The sequence below is a fragment of the Coregonus lavaretus genome (assembly GCF_964263955.1).
Source record: "Coregonus lavaretus genome assembly, chromosome: 22".
Taxonomy (NCBI): domain Eukaryota; kingdom Metazoa; phylum Chordata; class Actinopteri; order Salmoniformes; family Salmonidae; genus Coregonus; species Coregonus lavaretus.
The window spans coordinates 27,352,197-27,365,124 of NC_140009.1; the positions used below are offsets into that span (position 1 = coordinate 27,352,197).

The 12,928-nt window shown below is 42.1% G+C and overlaps 1 protein-coding gene across 1 annotated transcript in view; it reads left to right on the top strand.

The window, feature by feature from the left end:
* The window catches only part of camta1a (calmodulin binding transcription activator 1a), a gene marked incomplete at its 3' end in the record, with an annotated part of 435,119 nt that overhangs the window by 395,825 nt on the left and 26,366 nt on the right, over positions 1-12,928 (top strand). The window contains exons 10-11 of the mRNA XM_084187479.1: positions 9,477-9,603; positions 9,936-10,070. Coding sequence (XP_084043605.1) covers positions 9,477-9,603; positions 9,936-10,070 — 262 coding nt within the window. The remainder of the gene's footprint in view (positions 1-9,476; positions 9,604-9,935; positions 10,071-12,928) is intronic.

Genomic DNA, 12,928 nt, shown 5'->3' on the forward strand with positions numbered 1-12,928 from the left:
TCCACACAGGTTTGGTTCCTGAGCAATTCCTAAGCAATTAATTAACATCCCATCATGCTTAGGGTCATGTATAAAAATGCTGGGCAGGCCCAGTTGCTCAATATTTTGGCTACCATTGCTATGCCCTCATAGGATGACAATGACCCCATCCACAGGGCACGAGTGGTCACTGAAAAGTTTGATCAGCATGAAAATGATGTAAACCATATCCCATGGCCGTCTCAGTCACCAGATCTCAACCCAATTGAACACTTATGGGAGATTCTGGAGTTGCGCCTGAGACAGCGTTTTCCACCACCATCAACAAAACACCAAATAATGGAATTTCTTGTGGAAGAATGGTGCCGCATCCCTCCACTAGATTTCCAGAATCTATGCCAAGGCGCTTTGAAGCTGATCTGGCTAGTGGTGACCCAACGCCCTATTAAGACGCTTCATGTTGGTGTTTCCTTTATTCTGGCAGTTACCTGTACATATCAACATAGTTTGAATGAACTGTAATATCACTGTTCAACCACCGGATGGCAGCTCAATAAAGTACAAAAAAGAGAGTAAAGGAGTCTGTGTAATGCCAGTAATACTGTCCAACCACAGGATGGCAGCTCTATAATGTACACTTCCCTACATATATATTTGGACAGTGAAGTTAAAACTTTAAATGTGGCTCTATACTCCAGCATTTTGGATTTGAGATCAAATGTTTTATATGAGGGGAAAGTACAGAATGTCATCTTTTATTATACATATCTGGTGTACCATTTAGAAATGAATGCACTTTATGTATCTAGTCCCCCCATTTGAAGGTGTCATAGGTATTTGGACAAATTCACTTATAGTGTATTACATTTAGTCCAAAGTTTAGTATGTGGTCCCATATTTATAGCACGAAATGACAACATCAAGCTCATGACTCTACAAACTTGTTGGATGCATTTGCTGTTTGTTTTGGTTGTGTTTCAGGTTATGTTGTGGGATAAATCCATTTGAATTCAATCACTTTTTGACAGCACCCCTTTTGATTTGAACGAAACCTTTGATACATATTTGCCCATTGTAGAAGTGCTCAGAAAGGGACTTTTCGGACCTGAGTGACAAAACATTCAAGAGATTAAGGTGCTCAAATTTGACCCATTTTGCATACCCCACCATACCATGAGACATCCATGTCTTCATCACTGGAAAATATAAACGTTTGAGATTTATATAATTTAAAGCTTACAAACAGGGTTGTCAAACTATTTAATAATTTCTTTAAAATATTTTTGTAAATAAAAATTGACGTTTTTTAACATTCAACGTCAATTATGTAATAACGCTTACACTCCAATTTTGTTCATATTCGCACATGTTGTAACTTAGACCCTATTTCACATCATCTATCATGTGTTGTGCCCACCATCAGTTCAGTCACTACATGCTCTTGAAAACAAGGTGGGTGTCATGTTTTGGCTGATAAATGTATTAAAAAGTGGAATCAAATTTAAATTTCAACTTTCAAATATTACTACAAAGGTCCACACATCAGAGAATGTTGACTTGAATGGGAATACCTGTTGTTTTAAATGATACTGTCCTCAACAGGAAACATATCGAAATCATAGAAATATAGATCATAGAATAGACATGACTATTTAGGTTGACATTCGACAGTGGGTGGACCGGCGTTAAGTTAAAATGTCAATTCAATTTAAATGTCAATGGTGTACCAGCTAAATTGCAGTGGTCTGAAGGGATAGGTCCATTCTATGAATGCTATTTATATTATTGAAATGACACCCACCCTGTATTCAAGAGCATGTTGTGTCTCAACTGATGGCGGCCACAACACAAACACCTCAGATTATGTAAAGTAGTGTCTAAACTACAACATATGCAAATATGAATTATTTTTTATAATTGATGTTAAAGGTTAAAAAATGTCATAACATTTTTTGTATTATTATAAAATAGTTTGACAATACTGTTTGCAAGATTTTAAATTATATCAAACTCAACTGTTTATCTTTTCCAGTAACGAAGACATGGATGTCTCACAGTATGGTAGGGTATGCAAAATGGGTAAACTTTGAGCACCTTTATCTCCTGAATGTCTTGGAATTCAGGTCCAAAAAGTCACTTTCTGACCACTTCTTCCATGGGCAAACATGTATGGAAAGGTTTGTTTAAATGAAAAGGGATGCTGTCAAAAAGTGATAGAATTCAAATGGATTTACCCATCCACATGAATGTAAAAGTGTTCAGAAACATATTATATTCTTATTAATTATAAAAGTGACTCCAAAATGACACAATACATTATTTACCATTAATCTATATTGGGCACAGGGTAAATCTGTTTGAATTCAATCACTTTTTGACAGCATCCCTTTAGATTTTTATTGTGTCATTTTGGAGTCACTTTTACTGTAAATAAGAATAGAATATGTTTCTGAACACTTCAACATTAATGTGGATGCTAACATGATTACGGAAAATCATGAATTAATCTTGAATAATGATGAGTGAGAAAGTTACAGAGGCATAAATATCAAAAGTATTCATCCCCCTTGGCATTTTTCCTATTTTGTTGCATTACAACCTGTAATTTAAATGGATTTTATTTGGATTTCATGTAATGGACATACACAAAAGTCCAAATTGGTGAAGTGTAATGAAAACTTGTTTCAACAAATTCTAAAAAATAAATAACGGAAAAGTGGTGCGTGCATATGTATTCACCCCCTTTGCTATGAAGCCCCTAAATAAGATCTGGTGCAACCAATTACCTTCAGAAGTCACATAATTAGTTAAATAAAGTCCACCTGTGTGCAATCTAAGTGTCACATGATCTGTCACATGATCTCAGTATATATACACCTGTTCTGAAAGGCCCCAGAGTCAGCTACACCACTAAGCAAGGGGCACCACCAAGCAAGCGGCACCATGAAGACCAAGGAGCTCTCCAAACAGGTCAGGGACAAAGAAGTACAGATCAGAGTTGGGTTATAAAAAAATATCTGACACTTTGAACATCCCACGGAGCACCATTCAATCCATTATTAAAATATTGAAAGAATATGGCACCACAACAAACCTGCCAAGAGTGGGCCACCCACCAAAACTCACGGACCAGGCAAGGAGGGCATTAATCAGAGGCAACAACGAGACCAAAGATAACCCTGAAGGAGCTGCAAAGCTCCACAGCGGAGATTGGAGTATCTGTCCATAGGACCACTTTAAGCCGTACACTCCACAGAGCTGGGCTTTATGGAAGAGTGGCCAGAAAAAAGCCATTGCTTGAAGAAAAAAATAAGCAAACACATTTGGTGTTCGCCAAAAGGCATGTGCGAGACTCCCCAAACATATGGAAGAAGGTACTCTAGTCAGATTAGACTAAAATTGAGCTTTTTGGCCATCAAGACAAACCCAACACCTCTCATCACCCCGAGAACACTATCCCCACAGTGAAGCATGGTGGTGGCAGCATCATGCTGTGGGGATGTTTTTCATCGGCAGGGACTAGGAAACTGGTCAGAATTGAAGGAATGATGGATGGCGCTACAATTCTTAAGGGAAACCTGTTTCAGTCTTCCAGAGATTTGAGACTGGGACGGAGGTTCACCTTCCAGCAGGACAATGACCCTAAGCATACTGCTAAAGCAACACTTGAGTGGTTTAAGGGGAAACATTTAATATCTTGGAATGGCCTAGTCAAAGCCCAGACCTCAATCCAATTGAGAATCTGTGGTATGACTTAAAGATTGCTGTACACCAGCGGAACCCATCCAACTTGAAGGAGCTGGAGCAGTTTTGCCTTGAAGAATGGGCAAAAATCCCAGTGGCTAGATGTGCCAAACTTATAGAGACATACCCCAAGAGACTTGCATCTGTAATTGCTGCAAAAGGTGGCTCCACAAAGTATTGACTTTGGGGGGGTGAATAGTTATGCATGCTCAAGTTTTCAGTTTTTTTGTCTTATTTCTTGTTTGTTTCACAATAAAAAATATTTTGCATCTTCAAAGTGGTAGGCATGTTGTGTAAATCAAATGATACAAACCCCCAAAAATCAATTTTAATTCCAGGTTGTAAGGCAATAAAATAGGAAATATGCCAAGGGGGGTGAATACTTTCGCAAGCCACTGTAATCCAAACCACAACCAAAACAAACTGCAAATGCATCAAACAAGTTTTCAGAGTCACAAGCTTGATGTAGTCATTGTGTGCTAGGAATATGGGACCAAATACTAAACTTTTGACTAAATTGAATACACTAAGTGAATTTGTCCAAATACTTATGACACCTTCAAATGGGGGAGACTAGATAGTCTAACATGCTTTCATTTCTATATGGTAAAACAGATATATATGAAAATACCCGCAAATAAAAGGTGACATTCTAACATTTGATTTCAAATCCAAAATGCTGGAGTATAGAGCCAAATTAAAAGTTTTACCTTCACTGTCCAAATAAATACGTAGGGGAGGGGAGTGTACTGTATGTACAGTCGTGGTCAAAAGTTTTGAGCATGACACAAGTATTGGTCTTCACAAAGTTTGCTGCTTCAGTGTTTTTAGATATTTTTGTCAGATGTTACTATGGTATATTGAAGTATAATTACAAGCATTCCATAAGTGTCAAAGGCTTTTATTGACAATTACATTAAGTTTATGCAAAGAGTCAATATTTGCAGTGTTGACCCTTCTTTTTCAAGACCTCTGCAATCTGCCCTGGCATGCTGTCAATTAACTTCTGGGCCACATCCTGACTGATGCCAGCCCATTCTTGCATAATCAATGCTTGGAATTTGTCAGAATTTGTGGGGTTTTGTTTGTCCACCCACCTCTTGATGATTCACTACAAGTTCTTAATGGGATTAAGGTCTGGGGACTTTCCTGGCCATGGACCCAAAATGTCGATGTTTTGTTCCCCGAGCCACTTAGTTATCACTTTTGCCTTATGGCAAGGTGCTCCATCATGCTGGAAAAGGCATTGTTCGTCACCAAACTGTTCTTGGATGGTTGGGAGAAGTTGCTCTCGGCGGATGTGTTGGTACCATTCTTTATTCATGGCTGTGTTATTAGGCAAAATTGTGAGTGAGCCCACTCCCTTGGCTGAGAAGCAACCCCACACATGAATGGTCTCAGGATGCTTTACTGTTGGCATGACACAGGACTGATGGTAGCGCTCACCTTATCTTCTTCGGACAAGCATTTTTCCGGATGCCCCAAACAATCGGAAAGGGGATTCATCAGAGAAAATGACTTTACCCCAGTCCTCAGCAGTCCAATCCCTATACCTTTTGCAGAATATCAGTCTGTCCCTGATGTTTTTCCTGGAGAGAAGTGGCTTCCTCACTGCCCTTCTTGACACCAGGCCATCCTCCAAAAGTCTTCGCATCACTGTGCGTGCAGATGCACTCACACCTGCCTGCTGCCATTCCTGAGCAAGCTCTGCACTGGTGGTGCCCTGATCCCGCAGCTGAATCAACTTTAGGAGACGGTCCTGGCGCTTGCTGGACTTTCTTGGGTGCCCTGAAGCCTTCTTCACAACAATTGAACCTCTCTCCTTGAAGTTCTTGATGATCCGATAAATGGTTGATTTAGGTGCAATCTTACTAGCAGCAATATCCTTGCCTGTGAAGCACTTTTTGTGCAAAGCAAAGATGACGGCACGTGTTTCCTTGCAGGTAACCATGGTTAACAGAGGAAGAACAATGATTTCAAGCACCAGTCTGTTTTTCTAACTCAATCAGCATGACAAAGTGATCTCCAACCTTGTCCTCGTCAACACTCTCACCTGTGTTAACGAGAGAATCACTGACATGATGTCAGCTGGTCCTTTTGTGGCAGGGCTGAAATGCAGTGGAAATGTTTTTTGGGGATTAAGTTCATTTTCATGGCAAAGAGGGACTTTGTAATTAATTGCAATTCATCTGATCACTCTTCATAACATTTTATTTTATTTATTTTTATTTCACCTTTATTTAACCAGGTAAGCCAGTTGAGAACAAGTTCTCATTTACAACTGCGACCTGGCCAAGATAAAGCAAAGCAGTGCGATAAAAACAACAACAACACAGACTTACATATGGAATAAACAAAAACGTACAGTCAATAACACAATAGAAAATAGAACATCTATATACAGTGTGTGCAAATGTAGTAAGTTATGGAGGTAAGGCAATAAATAGGCCATAGTGCAAAATAATTACAATTTAGTATTAACACTGGAGTGATAGATGTGCAGAAGATGATGTGCAAATAGAGATACTGGGGTGCAAATGAGCAAAATAACTAACAATGTAAATAACAATATGGGGATGAGGTAGTTGGGTGGGCTAATTACAGATGGGCTGTGTACAGGTACAGTGATCGGTAAGCTGCTCTGACAACTGATGCTTAAAGTTAATGAGGGAGATAAGTGTCTCCAGCTTCAGAGATTTTTGTAGTTCGTTCCAGTCATTTGCAGCAGAGAACTGGAAAGAATGGCGGCCAAAGGAGGTGTTGGCTTTGGGGATGACCAATGAGATATACCTGCTGGAGCGCATACTACTGGTGGGTGTTGCTATGGTGACCAATGATCTATGATAAGGCAGGGAATTGCCTAGAAGTGATTTATAGATGACCTGGAGCCAGTCGGTTTGGCGACGAATATGTAGTGAGGGCCAGCCAACAGGAGCGTACAGGTCACAATGGTGGGTAGTATATGGGGCTTTGGTGACAAAACAGATGGCACTGTGATAGACTACATCCAATTTGCTGAGTTGAGTGTTGGAAGCTATTTTGTTAATGACATCACCGAAGTCAAGGATCGGTAGGATAGTCCGTTTTACGAGGGCATGTTTAGCAGCATGAGTGAAGGAGGCTTTGTTTGCGAAACAGGAAGACGATTCTAGATTTAACTTTGGATTGGAGATGCTTAATGTGAGTCTGGAAGGAGAGTTTACGGTCTAACCAGACACTTAGGTATTTGTAGTTGTCCACATATTCTAAGTCAGACCCACCGAGAGTAGTGATTCTAGTCGGGGAGAGTGCAGAACTGGTGGCCGGGGTAGGGGTAGCCAGGTGGAAAGTATAGCAAAATGCTAATTGAAATTCTCGATTATCGTAGATTTATCGGTGGTGACAGTGTTTCCTAGCCTCAGTGCAGTGGGTAGCTGGGAGGAGGTGCTTTTATTCTCCATGGACTTTACAGTGTCCCAAAACTTTTTGGAGTTAGTGCTACAGGATGCAAATTTCTGTTTGAAAAAGCTAGCCTTTGCTTTCCTAACTGATTGTGTATATTGGTTCCTGACCTCCCTGAAAAGTTGCATATCGCGGGGGCTGTTCGATGCTAATGCAGTACGCCACGGGATGTTTTTGTGCTGGTCAAGGGCAGTCAAGTCTGGGGTGAACCAGGGGCTATATCTGTTCTTAGTTCTGAATTTTTTGAATGGGGCATGCTTATTTAAGATGGAGAGGAAAGCACTTTTGAAGAACATCCAGGCATCCTCTACTGACGGAATGAGGTCAATATCCATCCAGGATACCCGGGCCAGGTCAATTAGAAAGGCCTGCTCGCTGAAGTGTTTTAGGGAGCGTTTGACAGTGATGAGGGGTGGTCGTTTGACCAAGGACCCATTACGGACGCAGGCAATGAGGCAGTGATCGCTGAGATCCTTGTTGAAGACAGCAGAGGTGTATTTAGAGGGTAAATTAGTCAGGATGATATCTATGAGGGTGCCCATGTTTACGGATTTAGGGTTGTACCTGGTAGGTTCCTTGATAATATGTGTGAGATTGAGGGCATCTAGTTTAGATTGTAGGACGGCCGGGGTGTTAAGCATATCCCAGTTTAGGTCACCAAGCAGTACGATCTCTGAGGATAGATGGGGGGCAAGCAATTCACATATGGTGTCCAGGGCACAACTGGGGGCTGAGGGGGGTCTGTAGCAAGCGGCAACAGTGAGAGACTTCTTTCTGGAAAGGTGGATTTTTAGAAGTAGAAGCTCAAACTGTTTGGGCACAGACCTGGATAGTATGATAGAGCTCTGCAGGCTATCTCTACAGTATATTGCAACTCCGCCCCCTTTGGCAGTTCTATCTAGATGGAAAATGTTGTAGTTCGGGATGGACATTTCTGAATTTTTGGTGGCCTTCCTAAGCCAGGATTCAGACACTGCTAGAACATCAGGGTTGGCAGAGTGTGCTAACGCAGTGAATAACTCAAACTTGGGGAGGAGGCTTCTGATGTTAACATGCAAGAAACCAAGGCTTTTACGGTTACAGAAGTCAACAAATGATAGCGCCTGGGGGGTAGGAGTGATACTGGGGGCTACAGGGCCTGGGTTAACCCCTACATCACCAGAGGATATGGCTAAAGGCTTTAAGAACTGGTCTTCTAGTGCGTTGGGTACAGAAAATAAACAGGGCATATTTCCGGGCATTGTAGAATAGATTCAGGGCATTATGTTCAGACAAGGATATGGAAGGATATGAGTACAGTGGAGGTACACCTAAGCATTGGGTAACGATGAAAGAGATAGCATCACTGGAGGTACCGATTGAGCCGGTCTCCGCATGTATGGGGGTGGGACAAAGAAGCTATCTGAGACAGGTTGAGCGGGACTGGGGGCTTTACAGTGAAATAGTACAATAACAACTAACCCAAACAGCAATAGGCTAGGCATATTGACATGGGAGAGAGGCATAACGCAATCACAGGTGTTATTCGAGAGGGCTGAGACAACAACTGGTAATGGCGACGAAAGTTTGGGCTGAGGCTAAACAGATCAACAGGATGGAGTACCGTGTAAAGGAACAGTCCAGCGGGCATCAGATGTGTAGCTGAGTGATCATAAGGTCCAGTGAACAGCAATAGGTAAGTCCGGGAGCAGTTCGTAGGCTGCTACAGCACAGGTGAGCAGGAGGCACGGCTGTTGATTGCGCGTGCTAGCGGGCCAGTGCTAGCAGATGGATCTTCGTGGTCGTCGCAACGGGAAGCCTGTTGAAACCACATCAGACGATTACGTCGGCAGACCAGTCGAGATGGATCGGTGGGGCTCATTCTGGAGTATATGCAAATTGCCATTATAAAAACTGAGGCAGCAGACTTTGTGAAAATTAATATTTGTGTCATTCTCAAAACTTATGACCACGAGAACGTCGGTTTAATGCCAATGACACTGTTCAACCACAAGATGGCAACCACTTTAGTAAGACAGAAAAATGGCTGTAATATCACTGTCCAACCACAGGATGGCAGCGCAGTAAATATAGCACAGAGACAATAAACGGTTGTGTAATGTCAATGACACTCTTCAACCGCTAGATGGCAGCCCTTGCACTAGATTTTAGCCAGTTTGAGCATGTCACTGTGTTCATGTTATTCCTACTATTCTCCATAAGATGGCAGCATGACATTAAATAATGGCCAAATTCACACTTGCTCCCTAATACCCAGTACAGATCCAGATTATCCGTTTCCCGCGCTGTGAGTCTGTGTTTATCTGTTTCAGGGAGGAGTGAAGGTGCTCATCACTGGTCCATGGCAGGAGGCCAGCTCTAACTACAGCTGCCTGTTTGACCAGATATCTGTCCCCGCCTCTCTCATCCAGCCGGGTGTGCTGCGCTGCTACTGCCCAGGTAAGACTGGCCTCAGTGGCCTGGCCTTGACACACCCTCTGGATCCTTCCACCAGGGTTGACTCAAAACACAGTGTACTGTATCTATCAGGGATATCAGTAGTTTTATTTTAGACTTAGATCAGCATACAATACATGAAGGTCTTTACTCCTGTCTCTGTTCCTCAGTTGAGATTTTGTCTCACTTGTCTCCCGAGCCACTGAGAAGTTTTAAGAAGAAGAGTATAATGTTCCTAGGAGTTCTACAGGTGGTTAGGGTCAGGAGTGTTAGAGTTGTAGCAGTTATCAGTGAAGCGTCTGACTCTGACTCTCTCTGTCTGTCTCTCTCCACAGCTCATGACACTGGGCTGGTGACACTGCAGGTGGCTGCCAGTAACCAGATCATCTCTAACTCAGTGGTGTTTGAGTACAAGGCCCGCGCCCTGCCCTCACTTCCCTCCTCACAACACGACTGGCTCTCACTGGATGGTGAGATATCTCGATCTATCTGCCTCTCTTTTTGCCTCACTATGTCTTTCTGTGTCTCGTTCTCTCCCTCTCTGCTTCCTCCTCTCTCTTTCTCTCCCTCTCTTTCTCTCACTCTCTGCTTCCCCCTCTCTCTTTCTCTCCCTCTCTGCTTCCCCCTCTCTCTTTCTCTCCCTCTCTGCTTCCCCCTCTCTCTTTCTCTCCCTCTGCTTCCTCCTCTCTCTTTCTCTCACTCTCTGCTTTCCCCTCTCTCTTGCTCTCCCTCTCCCTGTCCTTCTGCCCTGGGCACCAGTGAAGTGCTATCTGCTGGCTCATCCTAAATGACTCTCTGCTGTGCTGTTGTGTTGCTGCTCTGTGTGTCACAAATCATGACTACCTGTCCATTTATATTAGAGTCTGTTCTAGAGGCATGTGGCTGTGTGGTGGCTGGTCCATGGTCTGTGATGGACAGTAATCACTTGAAGATTGAGTTGTTTCAGTACATTGGAGAGCACTAGTCCTTGTCCTGTTGTCATGTGTCTGTGAGAGGATACTGTAGTGTTAATAATGTGGTCTGATAGACATTATAGAATCAATATCTGTAGTGAATCAACTTCATTATGGGCTTTCAGGACCGTGGAGAACACTAGTCGTTAGTCATTCTCCTGTGTCTGAATGTCTTATAGACCCATCAGGTGTGATAGCAGCAGTGAGTCAACTCCATTAGGATCTTGGGTTCCGGTTGTATTTCAGGACCCTGGAGAGTACTAGTCTTGTCCTGTGTCTTTAATGTTTTCTGATGTCAGGAAATGTCAGGATCAATAGTTGGGTCTTTCCACCAAATGAGAACCTTTTGGGTAGTGTAAACATTTTATTTAACCTAATTTTAACATTCTGTCATACAGAGCACATGTTCAACTTAATAAAAAATGGATTTTCCCATCTCAAGAGTTTAAATACAAAAATGACTACACTAAGAGCCTATTAAGTGCCACATAAAGTAACAGGGTTTACCGTAACAGGGTTGATGATTTAATCAGCCATAAATCCCGATATGTCAGGGGAAATGGAAGCTTGTTGTGTGCAACAGGGAGGGGCAATTGAATGCAAGCCTCATTACAATTACAAATGAATTGTAATTGTTAAAACAATTCTAACCTGTCTATCTATAGGGAACAGGGTTGACGTGTTATGCTTGACCCCCCTCAGTTTTCCACCACAAAACACCTGAAAATAGCCAAAAAGAATAGAACCAGTTTAGGATTAGCCTTTTAGATGTTCAATGTTTATTTTGAACATTTAAAAAAAAAATATATATATATATGTATAGTTACACCATATTAAAGCGAGAATTCAGTTCATGTGACAGGGTTGACCTTAAAATGAGGGACAGACCTTTCATGTAATTAGATGAATCACTAATCACATGAAATAAATAACAGTCTTCAGAAATGGCTTTGTCAAAGCAACAATAACTAGGGCTTTACAATAATGATCAAACTTAGATACATTATGGGGTCAAGTGGGTTAAAATGTTCCTAGAAGTCACAGAGGGACATGTCAAAATGCTGTAATATAACAGGCTTTGAAACTTCAATATTGGTGCACAATTTCTACCTAAAATATCAAAGTGAAAAGGCAGTCTTTTCGTGGAACAACCCAGTTGCAGTGAATCAACTATAGTAGAAACTCAGTTCATCTTGGGTTTGATTTGGACTGTGGCCCAGAACCATGAAGAGCACCAGTCCTTGTCCTGTGTCTTTCAGAGGATGCTATTGTGTTCTGATAGACATGTCATGATCAATATCTAATAGCTGCAGTGAATTGACTTAGTTGAACATGGATTTTAGAGTCTTGGCATTACTGCAAATAGAGCTCCTAGAACCACTATGACATACATGAGTGTATGTTGCTTGGCACACATGGAAATTGTGATTGGCAGCACAATGAAGATTAGGACTCAAGGGCTTTGCAACAGGAAGTCTTGTGAATTAGTATATGTAGACTGCAATGGAGTAAGGCAATGCAGGGATGCTTATCTCTGTATGTATGTATGTGTGTGTGTGTGTGTGTGGAGCCGAGCTGGGAGAGAGTGTTGCTACTGCAGTGTGTGTGACTGTGCGTTGACAGGATAAAGTAGGGCATGGTGAAGAGAGGGGAGGAGAGGACTGGAACAGGCTGACGGGACAGCTGCATTGCAGACGCCCCTTGAGGGAGTGGGATTGAATAATCAAGAACCACCGGCTCCCAGGCAGGAGTAGTGCGGTGCGGCGGAACCAGTGTATCCCTCCACCATTCATTCATACAGTACACTCATACTACTCTCTGCCTCACTAGTCCATTCACAGAACCAGTTTAGGAGAGACTGTCTCACTACTCTACACTCCAAACTAAGCTAAGGAACTGAGGGAAAACAGAGTCTGATCTATTACATTACTACTTCTATTAACCCATTCCCCTCTCCCGCTCTCTGCCTTGATATTGTATTGGATTTTGGCGGTTATTTTGGACCCTCTCATTTGCCATGAATGTTAATAATTTACATTATGTATTTTTCCACTCTGTTCATGTCCAAATAATTAATGCTGGCTTTTCAGATGTATGCCTCTGTTGCCTAATACCTGTCCTGATGTTACTCATAAATACTACATGGTGTTTGTTAAGTTCATCCTGCTAGAATGGACAGTGCCCTGAAGCAGCTGATATAGGCTGTCCCCCAAATAGTACCCTATTCCATATATAGTGCACTACTTTTGACCAGAGCCCTATATGTGGAATAGGGTGGCATTTGGGACGCAACCTAAGCCTGGGTGGTAGAACAGGCCATCCCTTGGTCACTTGTCTCAGGTGAATTTATTCAGATTGGATCCAGATGATTGATG